Here is a 19120-nt window from a genome sequence, read left to right on the forward strand (position 1 = left end):
AGGTGGCGACAGGCGGTCTGACGCACGCCTCGCCCCATCCCATCAGGATGAGAGCCTCCAAGCACTCGTCCCTAGCCGGAGCCGGCGTGTTAGCTCCTGGAGATGGCACGTTGGTCCCGGTCAGATATATACCAGGCTTCATCCTAACCATTACAAGCAAGACATTGTATGAAGAGGGGCGAACATGCAGATTGTTAAACTGACACGTGGTGGACAAGAATGACCGATTTGTGACCGGTCTGACAATGGTCATGTCGTCAGCAGACAGCCATGTTCCCACGTCGCGCCTGCCTCCGGCAGAAGTGGAGGTAGGTATGGGCCGTCCCATCAGAAGGTCATTCGGACGGCAGCCATACAAATCTCCGTCCATTAATGAAGAGAAGTCAAGTTGGAGGGAAGAGAGGATGAGTCCCCACACAAAAGAAAGAGAGGGAGAGATGGTGCATGTGGTATCCCCTTGAGATATAAAAGGAGGACCTTGCCCACTTAGAGAGGAAAAAAAAAGAACGATCCCAGAACGATCGGGGGCTGGCTCGCACTTTGTAGCTTCTTTATACACAGATCCACCAAAACACAGGAGTAGGGTATTACGCTTCTCAGCGGCCCGAACCTGTATACATCGCCCGTGTCTTGTGCTTTTTCCATTCTCGCGAACTTTCCACAGACCAGGAGCTTAGAATCTCACCCAGGGCCCCCGGCCGAACCGGCAAAGGGGGGCCTGCGCGGTCTCCCGGTGAGGAGCCCCACGCTCCGTCACGTTCCATCTAGTTTTCCTATATGGTATCAGAGCCCTCTCCCTCCAGATCAATCTAGCTCATCTCGCCATGGCGACGTCGTCCTTGGCGGCTCCCTCTCTCTATGGTCAGGAGGTGACTGAGAAGCTGACCAAGGCCAACCATGTTCTTTGGAAGGCGCAAGTTCTCGCCACCCTGCGAGGAGCGCAGATGGCGGGGTTCCTGGATCGCTCGATCCAACCACCACCAACAATAATCATCCTTGCCACGAAGGACAAGGACGGGAAGGAGACCACCAAGAAGGTGGCAAATCCGGCGCTTCTCCAATGGCAGGCGCAAGAACAGCAAGTTCTCAGCTACTTGCTGACGTCTCTGTCAAGGGACATCCTCGCTCAGGTGGCAACCTTCACCAACGCAGCAGACGTTTGGGATGCCATCGAGGAGATCTTCAACTCGCAGTCCCGTGCGCGTATCATCAACACGCGCATGGCTCTATCATCTACTGTGAAAAGGTAACCGTAGTATTGCCGAGTATGTTGGAAAGATAAAAGGGCTTGCAGACGAGATGGCATCTGCTGGAAAAGCCCTTGATGATGATGATCTGATCTCCCATATCCTTGCTGGTTTGGATTTTGATTATAATCCTGTTGTGTCCTCGATTACGGGATGCACCGAGTCTGTTTCCTTTGGTGAAGTCTATGCGCAGCTGCTGAGTTTCGAGCAGTGTCTTGATCTCCTTCAAGGAGGCTCTCAGTCCTCCGCTAATGCTGTGTCGCGAGGAGGGCGCGGCGGCGGCGGCAGAGGCGGCGGACGCAATGGAAATGCCAACCGTGGTGGTCGCGGCGGTGGCAGAGGTGACGGTGGCTCCTTCAACAACAACAATCGTCCGACATGCCAACTCTGTGGCAAGATCGGCCACACCGTGCACAAGGTGCTGGAAGAGGTTTGATGCCTCTTTCACTGGGGAAGACAAGAGTGCCAATGTCACAGCCTCGTCCTACGGGGTTGACACAAACTGGTACATCGACTCAGGCACCACCGACCACATTACCAGTGAACTTGACAAGCTGACGGTGAAGGACAAATATGCCGCAACGATCAAGTGCACACGGCAAGCGGCTCAGGTATGGACATTAACCATGTTGGTCGCACCATTATTCACACTTCCACTCACAAGCTTTATTTTAATAATGTTCTTCATGTTCCTGATACAAAGAAAAATCTAATTTCTGCCTATCGCTTGATGCTTGACAACCATGCCTTCATTGAACTTCATCCTTCCTTCTTTTTGATCAAGGATCAGGCAACGAAGATGCTGCTGTTCCGCGGCAAATGTAGAGCCGGCCTATGCCCACTTCCATCATCTACGTTTCACAATAAACAAGCTCAGCAAGTCCTTGGCGCTTTCAAGGTTTCCCCGACGTTGTGGCATAGTCGGCTTGGCCACCCGTCGTCAGCTATCGTTGATCGAGTCCTTAGCTCAAATAAATTACCCGTGTCTTCTGAGAGTACTCAGAATCAAGTTTGTAATGCTTGTCAGTAGGGTAAAAGTCATCAATTACCTTTTCCTAAGTCTGTTAGTGTGTCTAAAGCTCCTTTAGAGCTAGTTTTTTCGGATGTTTGGGGACCAGCTCCCTCCTCTGTGGGCAATAAGAACTATTATGTAAGTTTCATTGATGATTTTAGTAAGTTTATATGGGTCTATTTGCTCAAACACAAGTCTGAAGTTTTCTCCAAATTTCGTGAATTTCAGACCCTTGTTGAACGTTCATTTAATACTAAAATCAAAGCTATGCAAACCGATTGGGGTGGTGAATATCAAAGAATCAATAGCTTCTTTTCTCATATTGGCATAGCACATCTTGTCTCTTGCCCACACACACACCAACAGAACGGCTCAGCTGAACGGAAACACCGGCATATCGTTGAAATAGGCCTAGCTCTCCTATCCCATGCCTCAATGCCCCTCAAGTTTTGGGATGAAGCCTTTGTTACAGCTGCCTATCTCATTAACCGGGTTCCTAGCCGGGTAATCAACTTTGAGACACCTTTAGAATGTCTCTTTGGCATCAAACCTGATTACTCTGCCCTTCGCACCTTTGGTTGCGCTTGCTGGCTGCATCTTTGTCCTTATCAAGCTCATAAGCTATCCTTTCGATCTAAATAGTGTGTTTTCCTTGGATATAGCCTCCTTCATAAAGGGTTTAAATTAAATGCTTGGATGTTGCTTCCGGTTGGGTTTATATCTCTCGCGATGTTGTGTTCGATGAAACTGTGTATCCATTCGCTACTCTTCATCCGAATGATGGCGCTAGGCTTCGTACTGAACTCCTCCTTCTTCCCGATAGTTTCTCTCCTACCACTCAATCTGATCATGGGGGTGAAATAGTGCACCAACCGCTGGTTAATTGTTCTCCTAATTTTTCTGATCAAATTGGTGAGAATTCTTCAAGAACAGGAGTTGCTCAGATTGGTGGTTCAGCTACTGGAAGCAGCGAAGCAGAAACCAGGTCGCCGGGTAGCGCCAGCAGAGAAGAAAGCGTTTCACCGGAGGAAACGCATGATTTTATGCATGGTCCTGTGCAGTCTCAATTTTCTATTGGTGCAGCTGGCGCAGGAAATGATGATGGTTCACCAGTGCTACGTGACGTGTCAGCAGAGCTGCAGTCAGACAGTGATGCTGCACCAATCTCTTCATCACCTAGTACTAGTGCACCGAGTGGTGGAGTAGTGCATGGCACACATGCTGACCAAGTCACGTCGCCATCATCAGCAGCGTCAGTGCAGTCTGAACAGGAGCAGCAGACAACACAGGCAAGTGATCAGACGAGACCAGTCATGAGACTACAGAAAGGTATTTCTAAACCCAAGAGGTATACAGATGGGACTGTTAGGTATGGATGTCTTACTACTACTGGTGAGCCAGAAAATCTCCGAGAGGCTATGGCAAATAGTAATTGGAGGCTTGCCATGGAACAAGAATACTCTGCTCTTATGAGTAATAAAACTTGGCATCTAGTTCCACCAACCCAAGGTAAAAATATAATAGATTGCAAGTGGGTGTATAAGATTAAAAGAAAAGCTGATGGGTCAATAGACAGGTATAATGTTAGATTAGTTGCAAAAGGGTTCAAGCAGAGGTATGGTATTGATTATGAGGACACTTTTAGTCCAGTTGTTAAAGCTGCAACGGTTCGCCTAATTCTGTCTATTGCAGTCTCAAAAGGTTGGAGTTTGAGACAACTTGATGTTCAAAATGCCTTTCTGCATGGATATTTAGAAGATGAAGTATATATGAGACAACTCTCAGGTTTTGAGAACAAAGGCCAGCCTAATTATTTGTGTAAGTTAGACAAAGCCTTGTATGGCTTGAAACAGGCACCAAGGGCATGGTACTCTCACTTAAGTACGAAATTGCAAGAACTTGGATTTATTTCTTCAAAGGCTGACACCTCCTTGTTCTTTTATAACAAGGGTGGTTGCACTATATTTATTCTTGTGTATGTTGATGATATCATTGTTGCCAGTTCTTCTTCAGAAGTTGTTGCAGCCTTACTTAAGGACTTGGAGAAGGATTTTGCATTGAAAGATCTTGGAGATCTACACTACTTTCTTGGAATTGAGGTCAAGAAAGTGAGTCAGGGACTTGTGCTATCACAAGCCAGGTACGCTTCTGATATTCTCAAGAGAGCTGGAATGTCTATTTGCAAACCAGCTAGTACACCTTTATCTACTACTGAAAAATTGTCTATTGAAGATGGAGATTTCTTAGGACAAAATGATGCTAGTCATTATAGAAGCATTGTAGGGGCTTTGCAGTATCTCACTCTGACTAGACCAGATTTATCATTCTCAGTAAACAAGGTCTGTCAATTTCTACATAGTCCTACTACAGTGCATTGGTTAGCAGTAAAACGAATTTTAAGGTATATAAAAGGGACTGTGGAATTTGGACTTAGATTTGGTAAGTCTGATTCTATGCTTATTAGTGCTTTTTCTGATGCTGACTGGGCTGGTTGTTCTGCTGATAGAAGATCTACAGGATGTTTTGCAGTTTTCTTGGGTCCTAACTTAATTTCTTGGAGTGCTAGAAAACAGGCTACGGTTTCTAGATCTAGTACTGAAGCAGAGTATAAGGCCTTAGCTAATGCTACGGCAGAAGTTATGTGGGTAAGGAAAATTTTGGATGAATTGAGAATTGCAAGACCTTCGGTAGCACAATTGTGGTGTGATAATTTGGGAGCTACTTATTTATCAGCTAATCCAGTCTTTCATGCAAGGACAAAGCACATTGAGATTGATTATCATTTTGTGAGAGAGCAAGTTGCGAAGAAGCTACTTGATATACGATTTATATCTACAATAGATCAGCTAGCTGATGGTTTCATTAAATCCCTGCCGGCGCCGAGTTTAGCACAGTTTAGACACAATCTCAACTTGGGCTAAGTTGTGATTGAGGTGGGGTGTTGAAATATAGATAAGTTTAGTTATCCCGTTTGTGTTGTTATCTCTTTATTCTTATCTCTTGTAACAATATGTTGTTATCCCTTTGTAATCGCCACGGTAGAGGCTGTTTCTACCCTATTTAACACGTACCGCGACCCAGCGTGAGGGAATCGTGTTCCATCTAGTTTTCCTATAGATAGGACTACCTGTGCTCCTTTTGCCAAAACTTTCTGAGCCCACCATAGAGTTTGGGAGAACTTTTCAGCAACCCCTGAGATAAAGTTGGCAATGAAGATTCACAAGTTGACCATCATCTTCTACTAGTATATGTATATTTATACAATACCAGCTTAATTTGGACAGAAAGTGAAGACCAAATTTCCAGTTTTTTTGCAACCATTAATCCACCCCTTTCCGTGGATGCAGCCAGCATAAATTTTCTAGACTTACCGTGGATATGATGCTTTGGAATTTTGGTTTATGTACTGCTACTAGCTAGCTAGCTAGTTCATCTCATCCTAACAGTAATTGACGTACTAGCACAACAGTGCGTGCAGCTGATTCATATAAAAGAAATAAAGAAAAAGAAAAATCGATGTGCAGTTTGATCACTTAGCTAGATGATCTCCTGCATGCGATGGTGGACGATATGCATGTTGGCGGCTTGCCTCTTTTTTTGTTGTTGTTGTTGTGTTTGTTCATGATGATCGATCAGTGGCTGTCTGCGTCACAGTCACTACTGATGCTCCCTCCATTTGACAACCAATGCAAAGAATCCAGAAGCATGATCGATCAGCTGTTACTGCTTTATGAAAAAGGAAGAGGGGATCGATCGCTTTCTTGCTTTCATTTTTTTCCTTCCTTTCTTTCTTTCTTTCTGTTAGTTCCATTCAAGTATGAATGATTGCTTCGTTCAAGATGTTTTATTACCCGTGTCTCTTGAGAGTGTTAGTGGCTCTAGCTAATTAATTCCCACTACTGAGTGCTAATAACTCCCGCTAAAGCTAAGCTAAGCTAAGCTAGCTGCATCTTTGTGCATATACTGTCTGCGTCTCCTATTGTTGGCAACGTCGTAATTAACTTTAGCATCTTATGATGGTGCCTGTCTGCCTGCTCGAAATCGAAACGGATGGATGGCAAATTGGCAATATGGCATGGCTAAGCAAGCTAGCTTGATGCAGCAGCAAGAAAGCAATAATTACTTATTTAAGGTGGTTGGATATCCTCCTATATTCTTATCGTGCTTGGATCTGCTCTCAGAATATCCAACCTAGCTAGCCTGCAAGCAAGAGAGTGTAGCTACTCGATCCGATCCAATGTCTCTCATCACGGATGAGTCTCCTAGGGATTGCTCCTCCTACAAGCATCAGCATCATCATCGCGCCATCCATGGTCGCCGAATTAGCCGCCGCACTCTGGTGGTGGCGTCCTCAGCGGTGGTGTCTCTGGCATCGCTGTCGCTCATCCTGTGGCTCGTCCTCCGCCCATCCCCCCCGCGCTTCTCGCTGCTCGCCGCCACCACCACCGCCAACGACTCTGCCTCTGTCGTCGCCATCAACGCCGCCTTCGCCGCCCGCAACCCCAACTCCCACACCGCCGTTCTCTACGACCGCCTCCAGGCTAGCGCCTCCTACGCCGGGCTCCCTCTCACCGCCCCCTCGCCGCTGATCCCGCCCTTCTTGCCGCAGCAGGGCCAGGGCGACGCCATGCTCTCCGCGTCGCTCACGTCGCCACCGGCAGCGGCTGCTGTGGCGGGAGGGCGGGCGCTGCTGAGGCTGCGCGTGGAGGGGCAGCTCCGCTGGAAGGTGGCGGCGTGGGTCACCGGACGCCACGCGCTCACCGTCGACTGCATCGCCGTTGTGGAGCTGCAGCCGACGCCGACGCCGTCGCCGAGCGCGATCGTCGGCGTCCTCCAGCCCCAAGATCAGGCCGGCTCCCGCTGCTCCACCACCGTCGCCTAATAATATAATATCCATCAAAACCAACACCACAAACCATGCAAACTGATCGATGGATGCATGGAGGAACAGTCCTAGTTCTTGTACATGTACATGTATTCTCTCTCGCGTTATGTATGTATATTGTCCTGTACCGCGCGCGGTAAACAAGTAATAAATCAAAGCAATCTGAATCGTACAACGTATTTCATGTGTTGCTTTGATTTTTTTGGCTTTCAGCTGTGGTGCTCTGTGTCCCAAAAGTAGGAGTGCCGTACTTGCATTTTGGTTTTAATTTCTTTTGTTCACCACAGGTCTGGTCTGGTCACTCTCACTCACTCTAATTAAATCGATTTTTTATTATTACTCCAGTTCATTCGGTGTGTGAATGTGAATCTGCCTGTGTTGTGTATGCGACTATGTGCTTATGAAATTTCCTGGAGTACACTTAAGGGCGGCCGATTTTCGTCGTCATAAGGAACGGCGCAAAGGAAATTTCGGCCCATACATATGGCCCATCCATAGGCCATCTCAGTGTCTAGGCCAGTCCAGTCCAGTCCAGTCCAGGACGGTCCAGTCCGGTCCCGTAGAGCGCCGGCGCGTGTAGCTTCCTCCTCCGCTCCAGGCTCCAGCGAGGGAGGGAGGGAGACCACCGTCTCCGCCGGCTTTGAGAGAGAAAGAGAAAGAGAGAGAGAGAGAGCGGCGAGATGCGGAAGCGGGATCTGGGCATCCTCCTCCTCGCCGCCTTCGCCGTCTTCTTCTCGCTCCAGGTCAGTCCTAGCTTCTTCCTTCCTTGGTACCAAACCCTAACCCTAACCCTAACCCGCTTGAATTGATCCATGGCCACAGCACGACGGCGACCTCTCCTTCCGCGAGGCCTGGTACCACCTCTCCGATGCCGACTACCCCATCAAGCACGACGCCGACCGCCTCCCCTCTCCCCTAGTCGCCGACCTCAACGGCGACGGCAAACCCGAGGTCCTCATCCCCACCCACGACGCCAAGATCCAGGTCCTCCAGCCCCACCCCAGGCCCTCCCCCGACGATGCCTCCTTCCACGACGCCCGCCTCATGGCTGATGTCTCCCTCCTCCCCTCCAACGTTCGCCTCTCCTCCGGGAGGCGCCCCGTCGCCATGGCCGTTGGCACCGTCGACCGCCACTACGCCCACGCCCCCTCCCCCTCCAAGCAGCTCCTCGTCGTCGTCACCTCCGGATGGTCCGTCATGTGCTTCGACCACAACCTCAAAAAGCTCTGGGAGGCTAATCTCCAGGACGATTTCCCCCACGCCGCCCACCATCGCGAGGTTGCCATTTCCATTACCAACTACACTCTCAAGCATGGGGATGCAGGTTTGGTCATCGTCGGAGGAAGGATGGAAATGCAACATCATGTAATTATGCTTACTTTTCCTCTTTATACCACTGCTGCTCATCTACATGTTGTAAAACACACATCATACTTCTTTTTTTACATGTGCCCAAATGATTCGAAAATAATAACCATATTACTAGTTTGTAATTCAAGTTGCATTCCAGAATAACTCAGGGCCACCAGCATAGAACCATCCCTCGTTTGTAATTCAGGCAAGGCTACGCAAAAATCGTTTTCCTCCTTTGCAGTAGGATTTATTCTTTTATAGAATTTGCTGTTATGTGTGGATGCCTTTATTTTTTTTGCTACATTTCTACAAAATTAATTTTAGATACTTCAAAGTTCTAATTCTATCATATAATGCTTGACCATCTTGTTGAATCCTTACTGATAATAACATCTTATTTTCAAACTTTCTCTTTTGGCTTGAATATGTTAACTTACGGTAGTTACTTGTTTGTCAGTCAGCAGAGCTTTTCGATGAATTTATGGTGTCAGAACACAACAGGGAAGAGCACCGTAGAAGCGCCAGTGAGAAGCAGGTTATCTTGTATTTGTAAGCTTATCAGTTAGTTTATATTCTCTGTGCCCCATGAAAAAATAAAACTGTGGGCAATATTTTATATCGAGAAAACAACAACCAGAGTACGTTGTTGTATCCTTGCTCCTTCACCTGATGAAGGCCTAACCTGCGCTGGTATTGCGCTTTGATGTCATGCAGGCTTCTGAGACAGGCAACACAGACCTGCGTCATTTTGCCCTTTATGCTTTTGCTGGCCGCACTGGTGAATTAAGATGGAGCCGAAAGAATGAGGTGCACCCATCCTGTAGTCCATGACTTTTACTTTATAGTTTATACTACTATTTATTTCAAGGATGTTGCCACTTCTGTGCATTTTGTGTCATGCATTAGCATGCACAGGACATGAATAGCTTGGAAAGCTTGCCATACATTATTCATGTGTTTCTGTTTTGACAAAACAGAATATCCCATCGCAACCATCCGATGCTTCAGTGCTGATACCACAACACAATTACAAGCTTGATGCCCATGCCCTTAATAGTCGTCATCCTGGTCAGGTGAGAATTGTGCCTAGCACTCTTGATAATGGTATATTTGCCAACAGAAGTCACAGTTACATACTTAAATCTGAGCAAGTGTTATGTTTCTGTTGATATTTGTTCTTTGTTAGCTTGGTTTAATTATCATGATGTCGATCATCTTCAGCCAGTATAGGTGGCTGTCTTGACTCTTTAGCATATTCAGCATTCCCACTTATGTACACCAGAATGATTTGCGTGTGTTCTACAGGAATGTACTTTCAAATCCATTTGTTCTTTGTTAGCATCTTTAGCCACGTTTCCTTCAATTCCTTACTCATTCTCTGCATGTTGCTGCTGCTAATATTTCTGATTGATGAACCAATAGCCTGAACATCTTTGAACAAAATTTAGTGGATTGGTAAATATCAAATTCTGCTGCCATGTTGCTTTTGATTTGGATTTCAATGTCAAATGTGCTGTTATTTTACCACAAGATGCTACACAGTTGGTTCTTGTAGTAAATATGATCTCATTACAAGCTAACATGGCATATATGGTTTCAGTTCGAATGTCGGGAATTTAGAGAATCAGTTCTTGGGGTCATGCCTCATCATTGGGTAAGAATAGATATTAGATAACTACTATATCATATTTCTCTAATTTAATTTTTTGGGATGATCAACTCAGATTGATTTTTTTTTCCTTTTCAGGATAGGAGAGAGGATACTTTTCTGCAACTTGCCCATTTTAGGAGGCATAAAAGGAAAGCACTGAAGAAAACACCTGGAAAAGCTGTTGTAAATAACGTGCACAAGCCCAGTGAACATAATCCACCTGGAAAGGATGTTTCCAATAGGTTAGCAAATGTGATTGGGAAAGCTGCAGATATGGCTAATTCAAATAAAATCAAGAAGGTATAATGCATGCAGACACAAACACATAGTTCTTACGCACTAGCATGTTGACTGTGTTGTTCTTTTTGTGTTTGGTGTTTTGGGGAGGGGGGAGGGGGGAGGGGGAGTTGCATGAACGCAGTAGTGGTAACGTGCATGGGCCAACGTAGGCACCAGGAGCAGGAGCACTCGTGATTGCACGGCGCACAGAGCTACTCAAGATGGAGAGGATGGTGGCGTGGGGAGGGGAGAGGATAGGATTTGAAATGAGGCAGATCAGTGGAGGCAGTGGTGCTGGCAGTTACTGGGCCAAGATGACATTGTAGGTGGTCGGGTAGAAGGAAAAAGAGAAGATGGCAGGGGCAGTCGAGGGTTCTTAAGAGTGGATTTGGTGTTCACCCAGTAGGAAATGGGTGAAGATTTGCCCAGTAGGGCCTCCCTTACTCTCATTTCAAAATGTATCCTCTCAATTTATCTGCAAGTGTGTTCGTCTTGAAGATACTGTATACTTTCCGATCCATTTACTGTACTCTCAAAATTAGTGTTAAATTGTATCCCTGGAACTATATTCTAAATAAGTAAGAACAGTCAAACTTTGAACCAAACATACTTACCTAACAAGTTCATGTCTCGTCCTCAGCTCTACTTATCTGCATGATTATGAGACTATGGGCACGTCCTAACTGGTTGATTGTATAGATTACGGATAGAAAAAAATGCTCATTTTTGGAAGTAGCTTAGAAAAAGTTACCTAAGCAATGCTGATGTAGAAAGTTTTGGGAGAAATCATACTTTGCTGGAAGCCTGGTATGAATAATCCATACCTCACATTAGCTGTTTAGGACGCACACTATATATACTCATGAGAACAGATGCATTATTTTTCTATAGAAATCAACGAATAACACACGTGTCCATGTATTTGCACTCAAAATATCGTGAGTGGGAGTGGGTGGAGAATATGCCATCGCCCCCAATTCCCTATTTTGAAGTGTATAAGATATAAGATAAGATTAGATTGGTGATTGGATTTACTTTCATCAATGATCTGTGATCTCTAGTACTTAAGTAGTGTCTCTAGCTTTTTTTGATTGGTACGTCTTTCCTGGTTCATTTTTTGATTAGTGTATGTCTTTCCTGGTTCAGTGGTGTGAGGTAGGTAGGTGATGTTAATAGCTTGATGTTGGATGTACTTTGTTTATGGCATTCCATGTTAGTGTACTTCATGCCTATGTGAGTTTGGCCCTTACTATTAAAATCGTTGCCTCTGATTAGTGATCTAATGCATAACAATCTAAAGACTCACTCGGTAATTCATTAAGATACATCTGATATCTTTTATGTGCATAGTGCAGTCCTCCTTCAATTATTGGCATTCATCACTTATTCAGGCGATTCTTACATAAATTGCATGTTGTTTCTTTGCTGCATCATAATTCTTTTTCCCCCAATACAATCACAGTGGTCTCACACCAAAATTTTATTTACATATATCGTGTTACTTTATCATGAAATGTAACATCTTTCCTCTACTGCAGTCACAAAGGACGCTTTATGTTCCGACAATCACCAACTATACTCAAGTTTGGTGGGTTCCTAATGTTGTTGTTGCCCACGAAAAAGAAGGGATAGAGGCTGTTCATCTAGCTTCTGGACGTACAATCTGCAAGGTTGCAAGATATATCTCAGTGATATTTGTGTTTTCACGTCCCTGCCAAAGCTTGTCTAATTAGTTCATTGTAAATTATTTATTTGTTTATAGAATTTTCATTGCCTGGTCCACTGGCTGACATCAAGCTACAAATAGTGTTGAATACTACCTGAATGGTCACTAAAATCAATCTATGTTTGCACTTGCATATGTACACATTATGCATATATTTTTTAGCAATCATTTTCCTTCTAAGGAAATCATAATTCACGTGTGCGCATAATTTACATGTCTGTAATCCCATCATACAACTTTTCTGTCTTTGTTTTCTGATTTTTTTTTCCATTTCCAGCTTCATTTAACAGAAGGAGGCCTTCATGCAGATATTAATGGAGATGGGGTTCTAGACCATGTTCAGGTGTGTTGAGCGTTGAGATTAGAGAGCAATTTACACTTTTCATTTCCATTTTTTTAGAATACAAGTCTTCATGCCACTATATTTTGTCTGCAACTTCAAGGAGAACTGTGGAAGTGTGGATTAGTCCATTAAGCGAGTTAGCTGCTTGAGTCATGAGGTGTTATGGTGTACTTTACATCTTATAAAGTCAATGAAAAAAATAAGGGGCAATTGCAAATTTACCACTGCTTTGAATCGTTATTGCAAGGCTACCACTAGAAAATTGCAAAAATGCCACTAGAACTGTCATTCAAGTGGCATCCTTACAAAATTGAAAAAACTGGTGGCAAATTTGCAAATGCCCCAAAAAATAAATGTTTCAGGATTTTCACTTAGTTCAATTAATCAATATGACCTTTAGTGACACTGAAATGTTCTTTTTTTCTCTCACTAGTTTTGCTATCTTTTCACACTAGTATATACTTTTTAATAAAGTGTTAGTTATGTTATATGTATGCCTTTTCTCATAAATGACTGCAAAAAAAAAGGTATGCAATGTCCAAACAAAAATGTGAACAAGAACACCCCCTTGTCACTTTGCAATAAATAATCTATTTTCATGTTTACCACAGGATGTGTACTGAATTAGATATACAGGTACACAAGTCCATAATCATATTTCTTTGCTTTCAATGTGCATTCAAATTTATTGTAGTTGTTTTCTTTAGTAGCTTCACTTGTGCCCTACTTGTTATTGTTATCTTCCAGTGTAAAACTGAGTGATAATGTCTTCTGTAGGTTGTTGGTGCAAATGGCATCGAGCAAACAGTTGTTAGTGGTTCAATGGAAGTGCTGAAACCTTGTTGGGCAGTAGCTACATCTGGTGTGCCAGTGCGGGAGCAACTTTTTAATGTTTCTATCTGCCATTACAACAATTTCAATTTGTTTCATCATGGTGACTTTTCAAGAAGTTTTGGGAGGACATTTGATACAACTGGCTTAGAGGTGGCGACTCCTATTCTGCTCCAGAGAGATGATGGTCATAAACACAGGAGAGGAAGCCACGGGGATATCATCTTTCTTACGAGTCGTGGGGAGGTCAGCACATCACTGTTTTTCCTTGGAAATTCCTATCATTAATGATAATTATACATTGTTGTCCTTGTTCCACATGTGCATTTCTTTTCAACTTTCCATACCTCCCTCTTGTAATCTGCAATACACTGACTTTCTTTATTATCGTAGGTGACCTCGTACTCTCCAGGTCTACTTGGTCATGATGCAATATGGAGATGGCAACTGTCAACAGGTGCAACATGGTCCAACCTTCCGTCTCCATCAGGGATGATGGAAAACATTGTAGTTCCAACTTTGAAGGCTTTCTCTCTGCGAGCCTATGACCCAAAACAGGTAATCATCGCGGGTGGTGATCTGGAGGCTGTGGTGATTTCTCCTTCTGGTGGTTTATTGGCATCCATTGAACTCCCTGCACCTCCAACCCATGCGCTGGTACTTGAAGATTTCAATGGTGATGGTTTAACTGATATTATTCTGGTAACATCGGGGGGAGTCTATGGGTTTGTGCAGACAAGACATCCTGGGGCTCTTTTCTTCAGCACGCTTGTGGGTTGCTTGATAGTTGTTATCGGAGTGATATTTGTTTCACTGCACCTCAACTCCTCGAACAGCGGTAAACCTAGGGCTTCAACCGACTATAGGTGACGACATTATGTCAGTCGACAGAATTCCTTGTCAATATTGAGGTGTTGTTATAGCATTTGATTTAGATTTTTCATATAATCAACTGCCAACTGGGTTATGTAAACTTGTGCGGCGAATGCATTTTTGGCGTAACATGTTGTATGATTTGGGATGTATTTCTGGCTTAGCTCATATTTAAAGAGGAATAGGCACTTGCCACCATGACATATCGTGCTCTGATCCCTAGGACAATAACCAGTGATTTTTCGTGTGGTTTTGGATACTATGTTTGGTGGTTATATTATTAGTGTGGTTGTAGTTATCCTGAAACCAAGTAGCAGATGGAACGAATTAAGATTTTTCTAATGGAAGCTATGAGCTTTTTATTCATTAATTCTTCCCATCACTCGTGTGCTGGATACACGTGAGAACGCTAACCATGAAAAAAGAAGGGTTAATTTGATCCATGAAGGTTCCATTTGCTGCGTTCATCAATTCCGTTTTGTGACTATGTTGATGCTGGCTCCATCAACATGAATGAATCATGGCTATGGCAAGTCAGCTACATAATACGTACTACGAAGTACTCCCTCCATTCCAAAATACAATGCATAACCACCCATAATCCAAAGACCAAGAAATAATTATCATCTTGTAGTTTGGATCATCCTAATAAATACAATGCATATATCCAATAGAATTAGAGAAGAATTAGAGAACATGAGAGTGGATGATTTAAAAAGGTAATAATTTAATGGAGAAAGGGGTCATAGTTAATTGCCTACATGCATACATGCCTTATACTATTATGGAACATCTAAAAAAAAGTGGTTGTGCCTTATATTATGTAATTATATTATGTAATGGAGGGAGTAGCTATGTATCCAGTGCCAATAAAAGCATAATAAGGTAAAAAAAAATTCCAGCACATGCCTGTTCAAGAGGACCATGATCGACTGGAACAAGAATAGCTTTTGCAAATTGGGCTCATGCTGATGAACTAGTCTCAGGGAATATCAAACTAACAAATTTAATACCTCATAGTATAATCACACGAAACCAAAGATATATGAGCAACAGCATGAAGGAACAAAAATATTCACTGGGTTACTATGGAATCTGCTCACAGCCATAAAATTAATCACAGTGAATTGTTCGGAGACACTGAAGTTCATAATGAACTGAAACTCGACCAAATTTCTAAATCATCAATTCTAACCAAAGTAAACATAATTAAAATGGAAAAGCCGTTCTAGAATTGTTGGTTACAAGTCGTAACTCCAAAGATCATGCGTGATTCGAATGCATCAAGGTTTGATATTTTTCAACGGAAAGTTAGCTGAAATCTCAGGAGAGTGAACTCCAAGATAAAGCTGGCACAGATAGCATGAATGTCAGGCAGCTTGGAAACACCATCCATAATCAACTGATAGACGAGAAGGGATAATCACTTGGTACATTCCAACCACATAACTGAGTTTATTTTGAGTTGTCACAGAGAAGAATGAACATAGTCAGCTAGTCATAGCTGCTATTTTAGTAATTTTGATATCGAAGTTGAGGAACTTATTCTGTAATAACAATAATAATAGCATACATAGTACAAAAAAAATGAGACAAATCATTAGCGCTATCAGTTATCAAGGAACATGCTACTTTACAATTTCCAATAATTACTGAACCGAATGCAAACTGTGTAGCTGGTGTTGTCAAACATGGTAACTCGAACATTGTCATCAACGGTGAAATATAGAGGGACAGGGACTCACAGTTGACGATGACGACGACGATGATATAAACATGTCCAGCGGCTTTTAGCAACTTAGTAAAGGGTGATTGACAGATCCAGGCGCATGAGAAGTGAGGCTGTGTGAACCATGTACAGGGTTGGGACATACTGAAACGTATGTCCTCCAGCAAGTAGGCAGAGCTCGATGGGTGTAGAATATATGGAGTAAGACGTACTATAGTTGTTGTCTTTGGTTAGCAAAGAAGTCGAAGAGGTTGAGGCGCCTCCCTTGGATCTTGTTTGCAATGCTCAGCCTGGTGCTGGTGCTGCTGTTTCTTGTGAGAGGAGTGAGATGGAATCGGAGCGTGCCTGTATCGAGGCTCCTAATCTGAGGCGAGGAGCAGTGAACACTGCGACTGCGGCCGAGGCGGTAGAGTCTCTTGAACAAAGAGGACTGACGTGGGGCAGCAGCAGCAGCATGGATAGAAGAAGAATCCCCCCCCAAGGATATCTCGGAGTCCATTCCGGCAGAAGAGACGGAGGCGGCTTTGGTTGGGACGGCGGGGCGAGAGCGGGCGTGCCTCCAAGACTCGGATAGGGATCTCCTGAGCATCTGGGCAGGCCTGGTGACGAAGCCCCTGGCCCTGATGATGGGGTTGGAATTGGGCGGGGGGGCATCGGCTGAGCCGTCCCATGACTGGCGGGAGTCGGCAGTGGCGTCGCAGCAGACGATCCACTCGCAGGATTGACGGAGGGAGCGCTTGCGCTGCAGCTGGCGACCTTGCTCGTCTTCCTGGTCCACCCGGACTTGCTGCCCTTGGTCTTCCTGGTCGTCGTCGAGCTGGAAGAGGTAGAGGAGCGTAGTCCGAACCCTGGGCTGAGGGATTTCGGTGGAGATCTCTGCGGCTGCGGCTACTGGGGACGGGGAGGGGAAGCAGCGCGCAGGCGCAGTGGAGAGCCTCTCGAGCAGGCAGGCGGAGCAGAATCCCGTGAAGGGGGGCTGCGACGGGTGCTTCGGGCACCGGCTCGACGGCACATCGCCATTGTGATTCATCGACTCCAAGCCGTAGGCGTAGGTAGGGTGGGGGATCTGCGGTGAGGTTTGACTAGGGTTTTGACCAACTTCTCTTGATTTGGGGAAGACTAGAGGAAGAGGAGGAGGAAGACGACCCCACCCCACCCCACCCAGAGAGCCGTTGCCTGCCTTCGTGGGTCTCTTTGTCTTTTCTGCCTTTGATTGAGTACTCCTACAAGACACCGCCACCTGGACCCCACCTCTCTTTTTCTTTCTCCCTCCCATTTTTTTAAGGAAAAATTACGAATTACCCCCCGAAGTATCGTGGTCATCCAAATTACACCCCTGAATCATAAAACCGGACATTCTTCACCCCCAACTATGTAAACCGGATGAATTATCCCCCTCAACCCAATCCGCGGTGGTTTTGATCTACGTGGCAGTGCAGTCAGCAATTTTTTTTATTAAAAAATAGGTAGGCCCCACCTATCAGTTTCTCTCTCTCTTCTATCTCTCTCTCTCCTCCTTCAGACGGCGACAGCGGAGGCAGCAAGCGCGGCGAGGCGAGCGGCAGGGGCGGAGGAGGAGGCAGGGCGGCGCAGGGGCAGGCACGAGCGGCGGCTGGGTGCTGAGCGGTGGCGGCGGGGGCGGAGGAGGCGAGGCGGTAGCGGCTGGGTGCCCACGACCTTTTGTGCCCACATCCCCCTTCGCGTCCCCGCCGCCTCCGAAGGTTTCCTCACCGGCGCCGACTACGCCATCGCCGTCGCGGACTTCGCCATTCCCAAGGTCTCCGTCCCCGTCAGGCTGGTGCTCCAATTGGAGGATCTTGTGCATGTAGTGCCATGCCGTGCGCTGGAGGAGCTCGCTGCCACGGCCGCTGGCGGCATGCTGCAACACCCGGAAGCACGTGTTGACAACGTTGCAGACGACGTGGTCGTAAGACAGGAGCGGAGCAGCGGTGGAGGAGGATGGCCTCCTCGGCACCCGGGTGGGAAAGGGGAGAGAAGCCGCCGCCGCTCGCACCCGTCCCTGCGCCGCCCTGCCTCGCCGCCACTGGTGCCTGCCCCTGCGCCACCCTGCCTCCTCCTTCGCCGCTGCCTCGCCTCCTCCGCCCCCACCACTCACCTCGCCGCCGCGCTCGCCTCTCCGCCGCCGCCTCGCCTCCTCTGCCCCCGCCGCTCGCCTATCCACCGCGCTCGCCTCTCCGCTGCCGCGCCGCACTAGCCTCCTCCTCCGCCGCCGCCGCCTCGCCTCGCCACGCTCACTACCTCCGCTGTCGCCGTCTAAAGGAGGAGAGAGAGAGAGATAGAAGAGATAGAAGAGAGAGAGAAACTGACAGGTGGGGCCCACCTATTTTTTAATAAATAAATTGCTGATTGGACTGCCACGTAGACCAAAACCACCGCGGATTAGGTTGAGAGGGGTAATTCGTCCGGTTTGCATGGTTGGGGGTAAAGAATGTCCGGTTTTGTGGTTCAGGGATGTAATTCGAATGACCGCTATACTTCAGACAGGTAATTCGTACTTTTTCTTTTTTATAATAAAACTCAGCTTCAAGCCCGAAAATACTAAGGAGCCCCACGTTCGGTTGAAAAAACAACTTACTAGTATTAGCCGCGCACAAAACAAAAAAATAATATGATTATCGTATAATTAATTAACGCAAAATCTAACAGAGTTAACTAGTGACGTGTTGGTGGGCCGTCACAAATCGTGTGATTATTACACATATGGATATGGACACAGGTAAAGATAAAGCCTGCAACCGGATAAGTACAGACGTGGAGATACTACAGGAAACAAACCTACGGAATACAATATATTGTTTTCTTTTTTTTGCGGTAATCGTTATGTTATTTTTGTTTCATATAAGAAGTAATTCTTCACGATATTAGAAGTAACTAAACTGTTTTAGGGAAATACCTATGAAAAAATAGAAGTAACTCTTAACGGTGTAAGAGACGACTAGACTACTAGAAAAGTAACTCATAAAAATATATAGAAGTAATTTCTTCATGATATTAGAAGTAACTACTTTGCTACATGTAAATAACTCTTTACGGTATATTAAAAGTATATTGTTATAGGGAAGTAACTATATTGCTATAGAAAAATAATTCTTCACGGTATTTGAAATAACTATGTTGTTACATAAGTTAAGAACAAAAATAGAAATTCAAAATAATTTTGAATATATTAA

The 19120-nt window shown here is 45.3% G+C and overlaps 3 protein-coding genes and 1 non-coding gene across 4 annotated transcripts; 3 read left to right on the forward strand and 1 right to left on the reverse strand.

Annotated features, from left to right (window-relative positions):
• Positions 1-1317: 1317 nt before the first annotated feature.
• Positions 1318-1456, forward strand: LOC112938014 (small nucleolar RNA Z247). The gene has a single exon (XR_003241062.1). It is a non-coding gene; the product is annotated as a small nucleolar RNA Z247 (small nucleolar RNA).
• Positions 1457-6139: 4683 nt separating this feature from the next.
• Positions 6140-7323, forward strand: LOC4327974 (NDR1/HIN1-like protein 26). The gene has a single exon (XM_015768401.3). It carries the CDS (start codon positions 6497-6499, stop codon positions 7139-7141), a length of 645 nt encoding a protein of 214 aa, XP_015623887.1. The 5' UTR covers positions 6140-6496; the 3' UTR covers positions 7142-7323.
• A 330-nt stretch (positions 7324-7653) lies between these two features.
• Positions 7654-14403, forward strand: LOC4327975 (uncharacterized). The gene is made up of 11 exons (XM_015770953.3): positions 7654-7887; positions 7967-8509; positions 8955-9032; positions 9212-9304; positions 9475-9570; positions 10098-10151; positions 10245-10448; positions 11966-12097; positions 12431-12496; positions 13274-13573; positions 13721-14403. Exons 1-11 carry the CDS (start codon positions 7825-7827, stop codon positions 14195-14197), a joined length of 2106 nt encoding a protein of 701 aa, XP_015626439.1. The 5' UTR covers positions 7654-7824; the 3' UTR covers positions 14198-14403.
• Positions 14404-15673: 1270 nt separating this feature from the next.
• LOC4327976 (uncharacterized) lies at positions 15674-17040 on the reverse strand. The gene has a single exon (XM_015768414.3). The coding sequence runs from the start codon at positions 16957-16959 to the stop codon at positions 16141-16143; it is 819 nt and encodes a 272-aa protein (XP_015623900.1). The 5' UTR covers positions 16960-17040; the 3' UTR covers positions 15674-16140.
• Between the last annotated feature and the right edge of the window lie 2080 nt (positions 17041-19120).

This window comes from Oryza sativa, chromosome 2 (assembly GCF_034140825.1).
Source record: "Oryza sativa Japonica Group chromosome 2, ASM3414082v1".
Lineage (NCBI taxonomy): Eukaryota > Viridiplantae > Streptophyta > Magnoliopsida > Poales > Poaceae > Oryza > Oryza sativa.

Excerpts from the sequence above, each read along its gene's own strand:
- LOC4327974 (XM_015768401.3), top strand. The coding sequence starts at position 6,497 with ATGTCTCTCATCACGGATGAGTCTCCTAGGGATTGCTCCTCCTACAAG.
- LOC4327976 (XM_015768414.3), bottom strand. The coding sequence starts at position 16,959 with ATGAATCACAATGGCGATGTGCCGTCGAGCCGGTGCCCGAAGCACCCG.
- LOC4327975 (XM_015770953.3), top strand. The coding sequence starts at position 7,825 with ATGCGGAAGCGGGATCTGGGCATCCTCCTCCTCGCCGCCTTCGCCGTC. Across the intron at positions 12,497-13,273 it reads GGGTTCTAGACCATGTTCAG|GTTGTTGGTGCAAATGGCAT; the intron begins GTGTGTTGAGCG and ends TGTCTTCTGTAG. Across the intron at positions 13,574-13,720 it reads TTCTTACGAGTCGTGGGGAG|GTGACCTCGTACTCTCCAGG; the intron begins GTCAGCACATCA and ends TTATTATCGTAG.